General features: G+C 44.6%; 1 protein-coding gene across 1 annotated transcript in view; it reads right to left on the reverse strand.

Moving 5' to 3' along the window:
• Positions 1-8,756, reverse strand: part of LOC147665013 (leukocyte cell-derived chemotaxin-2-like) — a 71,320-nt gene extending 62,564 nt beyond the window's left edge. Inside the window, exon 1 of the mRNA XM_086949817.1 lies at positions 8,571-8,756. Coding sequence (XP_086805943.1) covers positions 8,571-8,649 — 79 coding nt within the window. The 5' untranslated portion in view covers positions 8,650-8,756. The remainder of the gene's footprint in view (positions 1-8,570) is intronic.
• Between the last annotated feature and the right edge of the window lie 9,211 nt (positions 8,757-17,967).

Genomic DNA, 17,967 nt, shown 5'->3' on the forward strand with positions numbered 1-17,967 from the left:
TCAGTAAGTGGTACATTGAGATGCTGGTAATAGTGATATACATAGTACAACCTGCAGAGAGGTGCCGGTATTTGTTCATTAAGTTCTACAGCCTGCAGAGAGGTGCTGTACTTGTTCATTAAGTAGTACAGCATACAAAGAGGTGCCAATACTTGTTCATTAAATAGTACAGCCTGCAGAGAGGTGCCGGTACTTGTTCATTAAGTTCTACAGCCTGCAGAGAGGTGCTGTACTTGTTCATTAAGTAGTACAGCATACAGAGAGGTGCCAATACTTGTTCATTAAATAGTACAGCATACAGAGAGGTGCGGGTACTAGAGAAATACGTAGTAAAGGTTGCAGAGAGGTGCAGGTACTTTTTCATTAAGTAGTACGGAGTAAACAGAGATGCCTGTACTTGTTCATTATGTAGTACAGCACACAGACAGGTGCCAATACATGTTCTTTATTAGTACAACACACAGACAGGTGCCGATACATGTTCATTATGTGGTACAATGTACAAAGAGGTGCTGGTACTAGTGAAATACGTAGTACACCATACAGAGAGGTGTCGAATCATGTTCATTATGTAGCACAGCATACAGATAGCTGCAGATACATGTTCATTATGTAGTACAGTGTACAGAGAGGTGCCAGTACGTGTTCATTAAATAGTACAGAGAGGTGCCGGTACATGTTTATTAAGTAGTACGGTTTCTACTTTGGCCGTGTTGGGAGTGCTGTCCCGGCTGCCTGTTCTTTTCTGGCCGTTATACCACGCCTCGCGGCCCCCGCTCCGCGGGAGCCGCTCGCAGGCTCAAGACCTTGTCAGGGATTTGGTCTTCTGGTCCCCTGTTGTGCATTGGAGCACCAACGCGTCTACTGCTATTAACTCTCCACACACCAAGCCCAGAGGCGGGACTGCGAGGACCAGCCTGCTGAGCGGCGCTGATCGGCCGCAGCTGGTCCTCTTCCCGCCCCCTCTACCTATCACTCCCCTTGATATTCTGTGACAACCACGCGCACGCGGGACGTGCGCGGGGCAAAGGCCGGGGCGAAGACCGGGCCAAGAGCGGGCCCGTTTGTGCCCGTTCGTGACCGACAGTGACCGGACCGGGCTACTCCTCTAAATCTTCCTGCTGTCTGACAATGTGTGGATCATGGTTGGACGGGAAACCAGGAGTAAATCCCTGTTGGCTGGAGGATCTCATTCTGCTGCGGGAGGTATGGAGAAGTTTCTTACTAGGGCTAATAACATTATTGACAAAGAAATTGTCACACTGGGAGAAACGATTGTCCAAAGAACTAATGACTCTTAAACGTTCTTCTATGGGCCCCTTAGCCAACGCTAAAACTCCAGAAAGACCAACTGACTGCTTGCCTGTGGTGGATGCACAACTTTTACTTTCTGAATCAGCCCCTCCGCTAAGAGTAGATTCTGTTGTCATACCAAATCCCCCTATTATTGTAGCTGATTCTAGCCTTGTCTCTGATTGTGATAATGTTTCCTTTCCCTCTGTAAATGATGAAAGCACTACCCACCTTACCATTCAGGGGGAGAAAGAAGGGGCTATTAAGAAACGGAAGAGACAGTATAACAGAAAGGGTAAAAATACCGGGAGGGCATCTAAAACAGCCAAAATAGATGGAGAATCTATATTGTTGAATACCAATCGTGAAGGGTGCCCACCCAGTAACGATATCTCTATGGATAAAATTGCTACCCTACTTAAATCTATTATCTTTCCATTAGAGGCCAAATTAGATAGGCTTGATTTCAGAATGTCAAATATAGAGAAATCAACTGCTATTCTTTTAGCTAATTCCACCAAGCCTAATAGTCCCTGTCCCCCTCCTAGTATGCCCACTCCCCAAGTTTCTCATCCAACTATTGTGTCCCAAATTCCTGTTTCAACGGCCGTAAGTACCCAACTTGTTCCCCAAGTCTCTAATACAGCTAGCCTAGTTGCCCCACAGCATATTCCAGGCCCCCTCCCAGGTTTGCATATCCCACCTACACTTATGTCTAATGATACCCAAGGGCCCCCACCTGAGGATCTCAAAACTCCAAGAACCAGAAGGCCTGATCTCCCCCCGGAGGCCAACCGGTTCATGGTAATCCTGGCAGGAGCACCTCCATTAGATAGGGGTGAAACTGAAACCTTTAGTTCCCTTAAAAACCAAGTTATAAAATGGCTTAATTGGAACCGACCTTTACCGGCACACATGCACAATGAAGTTATTATGGTGAGGAGGGTACCATGGATTGGTAAGACTCCAAAATCCATTATTGGAGATTGTATCACTGTCAGTTTTAGAGACCCCCGTACTGTGTCTTACATATGTGCGGGTGTTAATAGGTCATCAGATTCTACTATTCAGACTCTCCCTGTTTCCTTTTTTTTCCCACCTATTAATCCCATGTATTATGATGGAAGTAACGATTGGACTAGGGTTGAACGTAGGGGAAGGTCATTTCATCCAAGACACCCTAGATTTCAGACCCCGCAGAACATCTTCTGGAATCATAATCGATATAGCTGTCTAGATGGGCTTGAAGGAGTTGACTGACTACCCAGTGTGTATACCACTGCTCCCCCTTTGTCCAAAGAGTCTAATTTTTTCGATAACGGGGATACTGTGGAACATAACACCTTGCCGGTAATGGGAGGTAAGACAACTCCTGACTTACCCGATCTGACCCCCTTAACTCCAGATAAACTAACTGAAGTCCATCTTCCATCGCCAGCCGGGGTTATTGCTGATAGGGGATGTACAAGTATATTGCTTTCGCCCATGATTACTCCTTTAGAAGAGATATCTATTCCAAGGGACCAAGGGTATTCCATGGTGAGCTGGAATATAGCCGGGTGGCGTCAGAGAGCTTCCGCTCTAGGGTGGAGGGAACTTATTCTTGGGTTTGATATTTTATGTTTACAGGAAACATGGTCTACTATAGACATTCACTTTGATGGTTTTGTTTCTTATAACTGTGTTGCTCAGGAATCTGTTATGGGGAGGGCAAAAGGGGGCCTGCTTGTTCTAATATCGGTAGATCTCCCGATAACCGTAAGATCCTGCTCTATTGTTGGCACACATTCACAAATTCTGGGACTACAAGTCAAAAAGGGTAGGAACACCTTACTGATCAATCATTATAATAATACATTTGATCCTACCAGTACCCTAGTCGTGGATGAACTGGAAGCCTATTTGAACAAAATTTGTAACAAATCCCACAAATCTTTTGACATCATATGGGGGGGTGATTTTAACATCAGAACGTGCCCGCACTCTCACACCCCAGTTTGTGGGTTTGATGGGGATTCGGGGGAGAATTTAGCACACTTCCAACACTCCCCATATGGGACCTCCCTTAACAGTCTTCTGTTAAAATTTGACCTAGTTATCCACCAACCAGCTCTTGATAAAATGGGCAATATTGTCCCAACTTTCAAAGAGAGGGATACTGAGTCTGTAATTGATCATTTGGTGATCTCAACCCCTATGGTGCCATTTTGTACAGTGCCAATTATTAAGGACTATTGTCTGAGTGATCATAATGCTCTAACTATGTCTATTCTTACCTATTTGATATTTGATATTTATTGGTTTTTGTAAAGCGCTTCTTTCGCTCCGGAGGGAGCATCTTGGCGCTAGGCCCACAGTAGATCTACTTGGATAGCATGGATCAGATAGCTGCGAGAACTGAGGAGTCGGATTGAGAGTAGATCCATGTCTTCAGGGATTTCCTGAAAAGGCTTTCTGAGGGGGCATGCCTAAGATTAGGGAGGAGGCGATTCCATGCCCTAACCGCAAGGAATGAAAAGGTCTTTCCACCCTTTGTTTTTAATTTGATTCAGGGTTCAGAGATGAAATTAGCGCCTGATGGCCTCAAGCAGCGAGTTGGAGTATAACGCTGAAAGCGCTTGATCAGGTAAGCTGGGCCCGTACACTTGTTAGCTTTGAAGACGGTGACTAAAAGCTTAAACAAGATTCTCTTGTGGAGGGGCAGCCAATGGAGTGCGTTAAGGGCCCCAGAAATACGCCTACAGGCAGGGTCATTGATGATATTGTTCCAAGTAGGCCTAACGGAACCCGGATAAAGTGGTGTACGGAAAAATCAGAGAAACTACATAGTACAGCTGTGGTAGCTGGTTCCAGACAGATACTTCGCTGTCTGGAAATCAATGCCCCCCCTATGGGTATTATAGCGGATTTTGAGGAACTTGGTATTATTGTTAATAGAATCTTTACTAACAATAAGATCAATATAAAACGGGATAATGTTGGCTGGTTTGACCAAGCTTGCACAATGGCGCTAAAAACCCTTAAGAAGGCGCTGTCTAATCTGCCGAGGGACAGGGAAGTGGTCAAAACTTTGAGGTCCAATTATAATATAGAATTAAAACGCAGGAAAAACGAACTCCGGGAACAAGCCTGGGACAATTTGGATAGTGCCGCAGCTCTCCGGGACTGTAAATTGTTTTGGAGTACAATTAACGCCCCATTCCTCCAGAAAGAAGATTTCCCAGTACTCACCGCACAAGTAAGCGAAGATAGCTGGGTCCGATATTTTACCGGAATTTTTGATCCTCATGGGGATTCTTATAAAATCTGTATGAATCCCTTGTTGACTTCGCAGCCTTTGGGAATTACCATCCGAGAAGTAGTCACGGCAATTAATTCCAGTAAAGGAGGTAAAGCTCCAGGACCCGACGGGGTCCCGATAGATCTCTATAAACACGATCTGGCCCTCTGGAGCCCATTATTGTGGAGAAGTGTGGCTCACTGGTTAGAGGAGGCAGACCCTGAAGCAGAGGTCAGCCCGGGACCAGGGTTCAATTCCCGACTTGGCAGGGTCTTGAGTCCATACGTCCACGGACTCGATAATTCTCGCTTCGGTGCCTACTTGAATCACGAGTTCACACTCTGCAACTCTGGGCAATAGCTTGCTTAATCTCCACGACGGCCCCTCGCTGCGGGATGCTTGGCTTTCACCTTGTGGATGCCCTGTTGGGGTTATCTCACAGGGGAATACCAGGACGGGTTCCCTAAGCAAGCGCCGAGATGCCTACGGGTAGTCGTGCGCTATACAAGAGCGTAATCATCATCATTGACCCAGGTCTTTAATGCTGCCACTGTTTACTCCACCCCGGCAACTTGGAGTGAATCACTTATTATTCCTATTTTCAAGAAGGGAGACAGAGGTGAGGCCAAAAACTACCGCCCTATCTCCCTTTTAGATTCCTCCCTTAAAATTATGAGCCGGGTTTTACTGCTACGCCTGGAGGAGTGGGCGGCCGATAATAATATCCTGGCACAATCCCAATATGGTTTTAGGAAGGGCTTGGGGACCATTGACCAGTGCATTAACCTTAACCTTTTAATAGGGAAATATACTGAGGTTAAATCCGGCTCCTTGTTCCTCTGTTTTGCGGACCTCTCTAGTGCCTTTGACCTGGTGAACCATTCCCTGCTGTGGACAACCCTTCTCGACATGGGAGCACCCTCAGCTATTATCCATTTCTTAGCTAGGTTATATTCCAATCTTTCAGCCCAGATTCGATATGGTCCAGCAGGAGAGTGTACCAAAAAGATTATGGTCAAATCAGGCATTAGGCAGGGGTGCGTATTGGCCCCCTTGCTTTTTTCCCTTTTTATTAATTCTATGGAACAGGAATTAAAACAGGTCCAAGCTGATGTACCGCAAGCAGGTGGCCTACCTATTCCAGTGTTGTTATATGCGGACGACACTGTTTTATTATCTAGAACCCCAATCGGCCTCCAGCGGCTAATGAATTGTTTTTATGATTTCATTCAGGGTAAGAAACTTAAAATTAACAACTCCAAAACATTCATAATGGTTTGTGGCAAAAAGGTGAACCATCTTAAGTCTTTTTATTTTAAAGAAAACCGAATTGAGGTTGTAGATAACTTTTGTTATCTGGGCATTACTTTTAATAGTCGGGGCTCATGGACACCAGAACAAATTAACATAAAAGCTAGGATGGGGAAGGCTTCGCTAGGTGTCTTCCGTTTTGCCAATAAACTGGGCAGTCGACGGATCCCAGCAATGTTAAATATTTATAGACACAGATGTTCATCAATAGCGCTTTACGGTTCAGGGGTATGGGGGCACTGGCCTAGCAGAGAATTGCAAACTTTGGAAAATTTGTTTTTGAAATGGTTACTTTGTTTATCACCATCGGCATCTACCTATCTGGTCCATGAGGAACTAAGGATGGACCATATAGCCGATTTAATCGAATTGAGACCTCTCCTGGTATGGAGATCTATTTGGCTGAAGGACGAAACAAGTTTCACAAAGAGCATTATCAAAGATTGTCTGCTTTTGGACAAATTTAAAAATATACCATGGATAAAGTATGTGACCACTACTTATAAAGAACTCTTTGATTTGGATGTATGTAATGACCCCGAAATTGCAACTACTTTATCCAAAAAGGAGGTGAAAGAAGAATTTTTGAGGGTAAAATCCGACATACGAAAAGCTGATACAAGTAATTACTCAACTCATGCTTTCTACTCCTCCAATGTAAATGAGGGCTCTGGTTTACCTACCTATCTTAAAATCATCTACAGACAATCCCATCAATTTGTTCTATCTAGATTTAGACTAGGAATCGTCCACAATCTTGTGGCCTTTCCAAAGATGAAAAATTATTCTACCTCTGCATGTCCATGTGATGGATTAACCAAACAAAGTACCCTGCATTTTATGTTAATCTGCCCCCTTTATAAATCCCTACGTATTTTTTATCTGAAACCGTTATTTAAAAAATATTCTGTGTCTTCTACGTCAAATGCCATGAAATTTTTATTTTCACTTGCTAGCCCGGATCTGTGTTTTTTTATCGCAACCTTTATTCGGAAATCTGTTTCTGCAAGAAAAAGTATGGTTTTTTAGCTATTATTTTCTTTTCTATTGGTTGACATTTGTATGATCTGAAACCAAACCATGATGATATGTACTTTCCCTGTGTAATGTTATATGTCTGATTTTATCTGTGTACTTTTATGACGTTTTTTTTAAACTGTCGAATAAAGTTTATAAACGAAACGAAACGAAGTAGTACAGTGAGATGCTGGTACAAGTGATACACATACTACAACCTGCAGACAGGTATTATGTTATGTTATTTGGGCTTGTAAATTGCACTGTTTCCAGAGGGTGTCCTGGTGCCTGTACTAGTTCATTAAATAGTACAGTCTACAGAGAGGTGCCATTGGATGATCATTAAATAATACAGCCTGCAGAGAGGTGCCGGTCCTAGTTCATTAAATAGTACAGTCTACAGAGAGGTGCCATTGGATGATCATTAAATAATACAGCCTGCAGAGAGGTGCCGGTACTTGTTCATTAAGTAGTACAGTCTACAGAGAGGTGACATTGGATTATCATTAAATAATACAGCCTGCAGAGAGGTGCAGGTAGTTGATCATTAAATAGTACAGTCTACAGATGTTCATTAAGTAGTACAGTGAGGTGCTGGTACTAGTGATATACGTAGTACAGCCTGCAGAGAGGTGCCGATACATGTTCATTAAGTAGTACAGCATCCAGAGAGGTGCCGGCACTTGTTCATTAAATAGTACAGCGTACAGAGAGGTGCCGATACATATTCATTAAATAGTCAAGCGTACAGAGAGATGGTGGTACTTGTTCAGTAAGTGGTACAGTGAGATGCTGGTAATAGTGATATACATAGTACAACCTGCAGAGAGGTGCCGGTACTTGTTCATTAAGTTCTACAGCCTGCAGAGTGGTGCCGGTACTTGTTCATTAAGTAGTTCAGCATACAGAGAGGTGCCGGTACTTGTTCAGTAAGTAGTACAGCCTGCAGAGAGGTGCCGGCACTTGTTCATTAAATAGTACAGCGTACAGAGAGGTGCTGATACATATTCATTAAATAGTCAAGCGCACAGAGAGATGGCAGTACTTGTTCAGTAAGTGGTACAGTGAGATGCTGGTAATAGTGATATACATAGTACAACCTGCAGAGAGGTGCCGGTACTTGTTCAGTAAGTAGTACAGCATACAGAGAGGTGCCAATACTTGTTCATTAAATAGTACAGCCTGCAGAGAGGTGCCAGTACTTGTTCAGTAAGTAGTACAGCATACAGAGAGGTGCGGGTACTAGGGAAATACGTAGTAAAGGTTGCAGAGAGGTGCAGGTTACTTTTTCAATAAGTAGTACGGAGTACACAGAGATGCCTGTACTTGTTCATTATGTAGTACAGCACACAGACAGACAGGTGCCGATACATGTTCTTTATTAGTACAACACACAGACAGGTGCCGATACATGTTCATTATGTGGTACAATGTACAAAGAGGTGCTGGTACTAGTGAAATACGTAGTACAGCCTGCAGAGAGGTGCCTGTACTTGTTCCTTAAGTAGTACATCTTACAGACGTCCTGACATTAGCAGTACAATCTTCCAGAGAGGTGTTGGTACTGCCTCTTTCAGTAATAAAGCCCTGCAGAGTAGAAATAGTTCTGACCGATTAAAAAATATCCCCCCCTCCTCCCTGTGCTCATGGCCTGCCAGCGCTGCCTTACCTTGAATAGTCTGTCCAGCTGTGACCCCAATGCAGATGGCCAGGAGCCCTCCAAGCAGGGCTAGGCTGTGCCCATCCATGACCTGTGGGTAAGTGCTGCCTGTGAGTGCACAGAAAGCACCTGTAAGATCAAGCAGTGCAGTGACAGGTGCTGGGGCTGCTATATGTCAGTCTGGACTGGCTCCCTGAGTGTTTTATAAACACCCTGGTCCAAGAGGAGCCACGGGGAGGCGGGGACACACAGCAATCTGTAACTGGTCAGTTCTGTTGCACCCCTCTTCTGAATATAGCTCCTCATCACATGTCCACTCACAGACAAGAGGAGTGTGCAATTATCCTGTCACAGAGAAATTTACACTTCTGGGGAGAAGAAAGGCACTCACATTTCTCAAATAGCACCTAAACTTCCAGGAACATCTTTCCCACCACCTAAAGAGACACAAGAATTTTGCATCACACACACAGGTTGGTGGCTGGAAACCTGGCTACGTCAGAGCCCCTGGGCAGCGTCATCAGACACACTGGGTGCCCCATTAGGATGACGGGCGGACTTTGTCCGCCCGCCATCCCATCGGAAAAAGAGACCGCCCGCCATAAGGGTGGGGGTCCCGATGGTAGCATTAGGATGCACCTGCCACAGTGGCGGGCGCATCCTGTATTTTTACCATTGCGAGGGCGGTGCTGAAAGCGCCGCCCGCCGCAATGGTAAAAATGCACGTTGTGGAGGAGTGTGGCTCAATGGTTAGAGCGGCAGACCCTGATGCAGAGTTGTGACCGGGGACCAGGGTTCAATTCCCGCCTCGGCGGGTCTTAGGCTCAATTTCCTTGGACCTGACAATTCTCGCCTTGGTGCCTATTCTAATCATGGGCCCCACGCTGCAACTCTGGGCTATAGCTTGCTTAACCTCCACACCGGCCCTAACAGCGCTAGGATGCCTGGCTTCACCCTGGGGGTGCCCAGGAGTGGACACTTCACAGGGAAAGCCAGGAAGGGTTCCACAGCGGTATGAGTAATAGCGCCAGGAAACCGCTTGGTGACAGTGCGCTCTACAAATACCTTGACTTTTACATTTACATTTGCATTTCAAAGCACAACATGACAGGCACCACGCGGTGTCTGCCATGTTGCACTTTGAAATGCGGTGGGTACACCCCCCGGAGTCCCTGGGGGCCTACAATGGGCCCCGCATGGATTCTCCGCATGCCATTGCCGCCACGGAAGGGCATTCAAATTGGCCCATCATAATATGGCTGGCGGTGTCTCAGACACCGCCACCATATTATACCTTTTCTGCCCCGGTCCCCCCCGCCGGGCGGGGGGTTTTCAGAGCAAGGATGGCGGGCGGATCGCCCCCGCCAGGCTGGCGGTAGCCACTGCCGGCCTGGCGGGGGCGATCCGCCCGCCATTCTAATGGGCCCCTAGGAATCAGGCAGCACCAAAAGCTGGGTTAAAAGAGGATCTCGTACTTATCAGAACAATGGCAGTGACCAATGAGGGTCCCATGCATAAGGGAGGGACTGATCCAGGGTCCAAGTTCATATCTGTGGTTTATCAGTGAGCATTGAGTGCTCCGTGCATAAAGGTTGACTGATCCTGGGTGCAAGCACATATCTGTGGCTTGGCAGTGAGCATTGAGAGCCCTGCGTATAAGGGAGGGACTGATCCTGGGTGCAAGTACATATCTGTGGTTTGGCAGTGACCATTGAGGACTCCATGCATAAGGGAGTGACTGATCCTGGGTGCAAGTCCATCTCTGTGGTTTGGCAGTGAGCATTGAGTGCTCTGTGCATAAGGGAGGGACGGATCCTGGGTGCAAGTACATAACTGTGGTTTGGCATTGAGCATTGAGTGCTCTGTGCATAAGGGAGGGACTGATCCTGGGTGCAAGTACATATCTGTGGTTTGGCAGTGAGCATTGAGTGCTCTGTGCATAAGCGAGGGACTGATCCTGGGTGCAAGTACATATCTGTGGTTTGGCAGTGAACATTGAGAGCCCGGCGCATAAGGGAGGGACTGATCCTGGGTGCAAGTACCTATCTGTGGTTTATCAGTGAGCATTGAGTGCTCCGTGCATAAAGGTGGACAGATCCTGGGTGCAAGTACATATCTGTGGATTAGCAGTGACCACCAAGGCTCCCAAGCATAACAGAGGGACTGAGCAAGTACATATCTGTGGCTTGGCAGTGTGCATTGAGTGCTCTGTGCATAAGGGAGGGACTGATCCTGGGTGCAAGTACATATCTGTGGTTTGGCCGTGAGCATTGAGAGCCCGGCACATAAGGGAGGGACTGATCCTGGGTGGAAGTACATATCTGTGGTTTATCAGTGAGCATTGAGAGCCTCACGCGTAAGGGGGGACTGATCCTGGGTTAAAGTACCTATCTTTGGTTTGGCAGTGAGCTTTAATAGCCCTGTGCAGAAGGGAGAGACTGATCCTGTGTGCAAGTAAATATCTGTGGATTAGCAGTGACCACCAAGGGTCCCAAGCATAACAGAGGGACTGAGCAAGTACATATCTGTGGCTTGGCAGTGAGCATTGAGAGCCAATCCAATCCTGACGCTTTTTATTTTAAGAGGACTGCTACATCCTCTTCCAAAGTTAGACTCACCCACACTAAATTACTGTATTCGAAGTCCTTTATCGATCAATTAGCTATAGGGGGCTATGAGCTGTGGAAAGATACTATTGATCTTAAATCTGTTTGTGGTTCTAAAAGCTGGCAAGTGCAAGGCACTGAGGCTTTGCATCGTGCATATCTCATCCTGAATAACATGTTGTTTTTGAATTCAACTATTTCACAAACTATTTGCTTTCGATTGGCTATATCTAAAAAATGAAATGCCCCTTCCATTCCTGATTTGGGGGAATACACTACATGATACAATCACACTGATAGGTCCCTTGATGAATTGCAGTCCCTCATTACAAATTCCTCCTTTAGCATTTCCCCCTTGGATCCTGGCGGTTGGTTGTTATGGCAGAGAAGTTCAGGTTCATGTCGACATCGTTTTCTGGGTCTGGCCCCTGGCTATACGCAGGTTAGGATGGATCCCCGTTCTGATAATGCCCATTCCGTTACTACCTATTCAGTAGGCAAATTATGTCAGAACTAGCTCACAAACATTTCACTTTGGGGTCAGTTAAACTTCATTTGTCCAATTTGACTAGCAATATTGTGATTTGAATGGCTTTGTTAAAGGCCCTATAGGAGGCAGGTCCAAAAGATGGGCATACGCTATTTACAACGAAGTCTGGACATTGTCCCAAATTGAATCTGCTTCTTGATTAAGAGCAATTGATCAGGCTAATTTAGAAAAAGTGCTTGCAGTCGTTGATAATAGCATTAATACACTTTCATCCAGTATTTACACATTAGATAATATTGTTTCGTCTGTTGTGGATTTTGTACAGGATGATGTGTCTGTATTGTGCCATGGTCAAAATCAATTACGTTCCATAATGCAGTTTGCTTGGACTTTACAAACTTTAAAATCTGGGAAAGTGCCTTGGAACTACATGAACACGTCTTCTTTATTTTTTACCATTTAATTTAACTGAAAAACAACAGTTTATGTCAATGGAAGATGCTGCATATTCACTTTTGCATATTGAAAAATTGGAACCTTTACCATTTTCTGTTGCCAAATCTAATTCAGCTGTATGGCTCATTCATGGGTTAATAACACTGCCCTACCCTTTGTTTAAATTCAATTCTTGTATGAAACACTATGCCACAGGCAGATATGAACCATTGTGAAGCGCCTATCTCCATGAAGTTTGGTCTCTACCCTTCACATATAGGTGCATTAGGGAGGGTAAAGAAGTTTATTTCAAAGGCGAGGAGTGTACTTCTATACCTGATCACTTATTGGTTTGCAAGAATATACAATTGCACGGCTCGTGTAACATGCAAGCTCCGAATTTAGCATGCATTTTCAAAGGAAATTCAGTGCCTGCAATAACACTAACTTTCACGCTGCTAGCTAACGGTAGCTATTTACTTCTAAATAATGAAGATTGCTCCGGTATGTTGGCAGGGATTCCGTACATTGTGACCATCTCCCAACTTGTGGTTTGCTGTAAAAATGTGCTTTTCCCTCCTCCGCATGGGAGAATCGATGTATGCATCTGTCCTTCCATTCTGACCTTGAAAGCAGAATTCAACAAGATGAGTCCAATAATGGCTCTATTGTCTCAGAAAAAAGTCGCCCTTACTTCTTTCGGTGAAACATTTATCCTTCACGTGGCAAACACCTGCACAGAGGTGCATGCACTTTTAAATACTGATCTCCCACTTCATTTCGCTACTTTGATTCACACGATATGCCTCATCAACAAGTGGCTTGGCTCATTTTTTTTACGTAGTTAGCTCTGGTCTTGTGACTTCATTCCAAACTATGTTTGGTGTGATACCGGCATTTTTTCACTCTATTTTTCCAGCATCTCTGGCGGGGTACCATTAATTCTCGCCTTGGCTGCTGGTGTGGTACTGTTGGTTTGCTAGCTCCAAAATGGCTGCACAATCTGCGTCACAAGACGGCCTGCACTGGCTGCACCACCTTCGCAACCGGATGCTTGAATACTATGAGTCGCTACCCATGGCCATCTTGAGTGTCGCATATGGATTGTCCTTCCGGTTCTCCTAAATTACATGTGTGCAACATGTTTTTCAATGCCTGGATTGCTGTTTTGAATGGGCTCTGGATTTTTGTGTCTGCAATACGTTGTCTCCTGACCCGGATGATGATCGACTAATGAGTCCCTTAATAGCTCATGAGTTGGACTGTTCTGGAAACGGGTTTATGGCCTTTGCAGTTGCGCACGACATTCTGGGTAATTGGGATATATGGGCTGCAGCCCATGAATTCCTGGTACAAAACTACCTGGAAGAACACACAAGTTGTCCTCTGATGGTGCTAGAGGCTCCGGCTATTGAAGAACATGTATGTTCATTCGATTTATTAAATTGGATGGCTGAATCATTTGCAGATGAGAACAATGACTACATTTTGGAGGCTGTTGCAACATACTGTGCCTATATGCTGATGGGTTGATTTGGCATTTATCCATCTTTACCAAGGCCTATGCTTGAATGATTTTTATTGTTATTTTCCATTTCCATGTCGGGCAGTATTCTGCCCCTTATTGGGTTTTAAAAAAAAAAATCCTTACTATTTCGAAATTATTACTTCCAATTATCCAGTTTGGCAAATTTTTAACTTGATTCTGTCTCACTCGAATTTGAACTCTGCGTTCCTAATTAGCCTCCCTTCTTGTACGTGTTCCGATCAGGGGAGGGTGTAATGAAGACAGGGACCTGCTTGCATACTGCTATGTTAGCATAAGCTTATTAGAAGTTTAAACGCCATTTTGCCACTTAGCAGCTTTTGCACACAGCACTACATGTAACTGTTGTTGTAAGTTACTAAGGGTTCTGTGTAGGGTTTTCACGTATACAGGAAGGATGGTGCCTTGGCTGGTAATGGTAGGAATTTAGTGAAAAGCAACAATAATGAGACAGTGCTACAAGGTCAGAGGAGACCCCAAAACCTCTGCAGGGAGTGGCAAGGGCCCACCCGGTGAATACAACAAGAGTCCTGTGCACACGTTAAGGTAGCTATATACAAATGTCATGAAAGGTGAAGAACAGTTTCTTAGTCAATGAAACACAATTAATAGGCTAAAACCATAGTGCGGAAATTCTTGAATTCCCGCATTATGGTTTTAGCCTATTAATTGTGTGATATCACTAATACTGTAAAAATGTTTTTATTATGTCACTTTCACTTTTATAGGGTTTCCACTCACGTGAGGTTGTTTTTCTGCGCAATTCACTTTGTGGTAGCTAATGCGTCATGTGTATATTCTCCATACTGTACCATGTCTTTTACTCTACCCCCAACCCCGAAGAGTCACAGGTTCACTGCCCGCTTGACGAAACACGTGTCGGCTGGTTGTTTTCTTTGATGTCACCCTTCCAGAAAGGAAGGTCCAATACATTTCATTTTTGAAAAAAAACATTCAACTGTGTGTACCTTGTTTTATTGACTATGAACTGTTGTTGTAAGTTAGACTGCTTGATTTTCTTCACATGAGAACGGCTTGTTTTCAACATCCCTAGACTTGCATCGCGACCTTATTCTGTACAGTGTGTGCAGAAGCCTTCAAGGTCACCATAACAATGTATGCTGTTATTAAGATTGATCGGCCCATGCTCTAAACACAACATAAACACAGCTGCAGCTAACTGAAATTCTAGTGCTTTTAATATTGCACTGCATGCATGATTTGGGCACTTTGAAGAAAACCGTTTACAGTAAGATAGCTTTTGCCTATCCTGTGATGTGATACACTGCTGCTGATCTTGGAGGTATGGGGTTCCCCATTCAAGCCTAAGAGACCTTTTATTATTATTATAAAACCTAGTTCCTAGCAGGGGAGGGTGGTTCACAAGTCACTATAAGACCTGTTTCCACTATCATTATAATATGATTTCTCCTTTTTTGTTTTATGGAATTGTAACAATGCTGATCGTATTATTTTTAATCCTATGCCTGCTTATGTTAGCAAAAATACTGCATCTAAGAGCACGTCGTTAAAATAAACATCTTAAACTTTCCCGTGCCTCTATTTACTTATGTTGTGGACTGGTATGAGAATAAAAACGAAAGAATTCTTGATTGCCACCATTCCTGGGAGTAAGCTAAGTCGCATGTTCTGGGTTGTCGAATCATTGATAGCTTCGCTATAGGACGGAGAGCTAATGAGACACTGATGCTAGTCGGTTAGGGGTTCTAGGTACTGAGGTGACTTTTTGGGTCCACCACAATTCACTGAGGTCCCGGTTTCCTGTGCATTGTTCTGTGCATGAGCAGAATTCCCGCAACAGTCCCATGTATAACTGAAGGACTGATTTAGGGTGCACATACATATCTGTGAATTTGCAGTGACGCTATGGGCCCGATTCACAGAACTAACTTAAGACAAAATCCTAAACTTACTACTTTTGGTATTCACAGAAGTTAGGATTTTGTCTTAAGTTTGTCTTAAGACAGACTTAAGACAAAATCCTAACTTAAGTCTGTCTTAAGTCTGTCTTAAGACAAACTTAAGACAAAATCCTAACTTCTGTGAATACCAAAAGTAGTAAGTTTAGGATTTTGTCTTAAGTTAGTTTTGTGAATCGGGCCCAGAGAGTCCAATGTATAACTGACGGATTGATCAAGGGTGCACATACATATCTGAGGATTGGCAGTGACCACTGAGGGTCCCATGCATACCTGAGGGCCTGATTAAGGACAAACATACAAATCTGTGGATTGGGAGTGGCACAGAGGGCCCCATGCATAACAAAGGGACTGATCCAGGGTGCATATACATATCTGTAGATTGGCAGTGACCACCGAGGGTCCCATACATAATCGAGGGACTGATTCAGGGTGCACAAACATATCTGAGTATTGGCAGTGACCACCTAGAGTACCGTACATAACTAAGGGACTGATTCAGGGTGCACATATGTAACTGTGGATTGGCAGTGCCCACCTAGAGTCCCATACATGACTTAGAGACTGATTCAGGATGCACATGCATATCAGTGGATTGGCAGAAACCAATGAGAGATCCGTACATAATGGAGGGGCTTATCAGGGTGCACATGCACATCTTAGTATTGGCCGTGACCACGGCGGGTCCTATGCATAACTGACGGACTGATTAAGGGAGCAAATACAAATCTGTAGATTGGCAGTGGCGCAGAGGGTCCCATACATGACTTAGGGACTGATTCAGGGTTCACATACATATCGATTGATTGGCAGGAACCAATGAGGGGCCCATGCATAATATAGGGACTGATCCAGTGTGCACATACATGTCTTAGTATTAGCAGTGAGCACCAAGGGTCCCATGCATAACTAAGGAACTGATTCAGGGTGGACAAACATATCTGAGTATTGGCAGTGACCACCTAGAGTACCGTACATAACTAAGGGACTGATTCAGGGTGCACATATATAACTGTGGATTGCCAGTGACCACCGAGGGTCCCATGCATAACCGCAGGACTGGTTCAGGGTGCACATACCTATCTGTGGATTGGCAGTGACCACCTTGAGTCTCATACATGACTTAGGGACTGATTCAGGATGCACATACATATCAATTGATTGGAAGGAACCAATGAGGGGCCCATGCATAATTTAGGGACTGATCCAGTGTGCACATACATGTCTTAGTATTAGCAGTGAGCACCAAGGGTCCCATGCATAACTAAGGAACTGATTCAGGGTATACATACATATGTGTCGATTGGCAGAAATCAATGAGAGATCCATACATACGTGAAGTAGTGTTTGGGGTCAATTATATATAGATTCACTGAAACAAATCCAAGGTTAAAGTGACTTTATTAATAGGGTTGGTATAATATCTTACATCGCGTAAAATAATGTAGAGTGACTGGAAAATGAAAGGTTAATATGAAGTTATACTTAGTTGAAAATGTCAGTTAAAAATAGACTTCAATACTAAAAAAACATGCTGTAATTCACCAGTTATAGTTTACTTAGCTAACTATCACTTGCGCCTGAAACAAGCTGCTGGTTAACACTCCTTCTGGACTAAGCCTGAAGGCTGCTCTCCACAGCTACCACTTAGAGAGCTTTCCATGGATGGCCATGCCCACTAAAATCACCTTAAGGGTTGTTGGGATTAGTGCATGGTAATTCACAAAAATAAGTGTGCACCATATACTAAGTCTGCCTCCTATAGTAGGTTAGAAGGAAGCTTAAATGAGTTGGTGAGAATAGAAAAAGAGAAAGAATGAGTGAGTGAATGGGTGTTAGGATCAGAGGAGCAAGATGGGGGAATAAGAGCTAAAGATGAAGGGTTGATTTGGAAAGGTGGAACAGAGAACAGTGGGAAAGGATCATTCTCCAGCAGTATCGATTCATTGCAAATGTACTTAGCAGCAGCAGAAAAGCAGAACATTTGCTCACTGCGATGTGATGTGCTCACGGCCCGATGTCTGTGCCCTGGAATCTCTCTGGGCCAAATTACGAGTTTGGCAGAGCGGTGGCGGGATCGCCCCTCCACCACACCGCCAAACCCGCGTGTGGACCGCTCGCCATATAATTACTGTTTTTGTCATTTGCAGGCATTTCCTTCGCCGTTCCCACGACAATGTCTATAAGATAGGTGCTGCAATGGGAACATCAAAGGAAGTTCCGGCGTGGCATGGACTTTCGAGTCCGCGCTATGCCTGAACTTCGGTGCAAGCACAGAGGGAGGCACACGTTGTGCCCACCTGTGTTTCTCCACAAGGCGTGAGGCTCACTGCAGAGGCCCTTTTCTTTCCTAACGGCTATTGTTTTCATGGAGTAAAGACTTCCATGA

Source organism: Lissotriton vulgaris, unplaced genomic scaffold (assembly GCF_964263255.1).
Source record: "Lissotriton vulgaris unplaced genomic scaffold, aLisVul1.2 SCAFFOLD_2061, whole genome shotgun sequence".
NCBI classification, from domain to species: Eukaryota; Metazoa; Chordata; class Amphibia; order Caudata; family Salamandridae; genus Lissotriton; species Lissotriton vulgaris.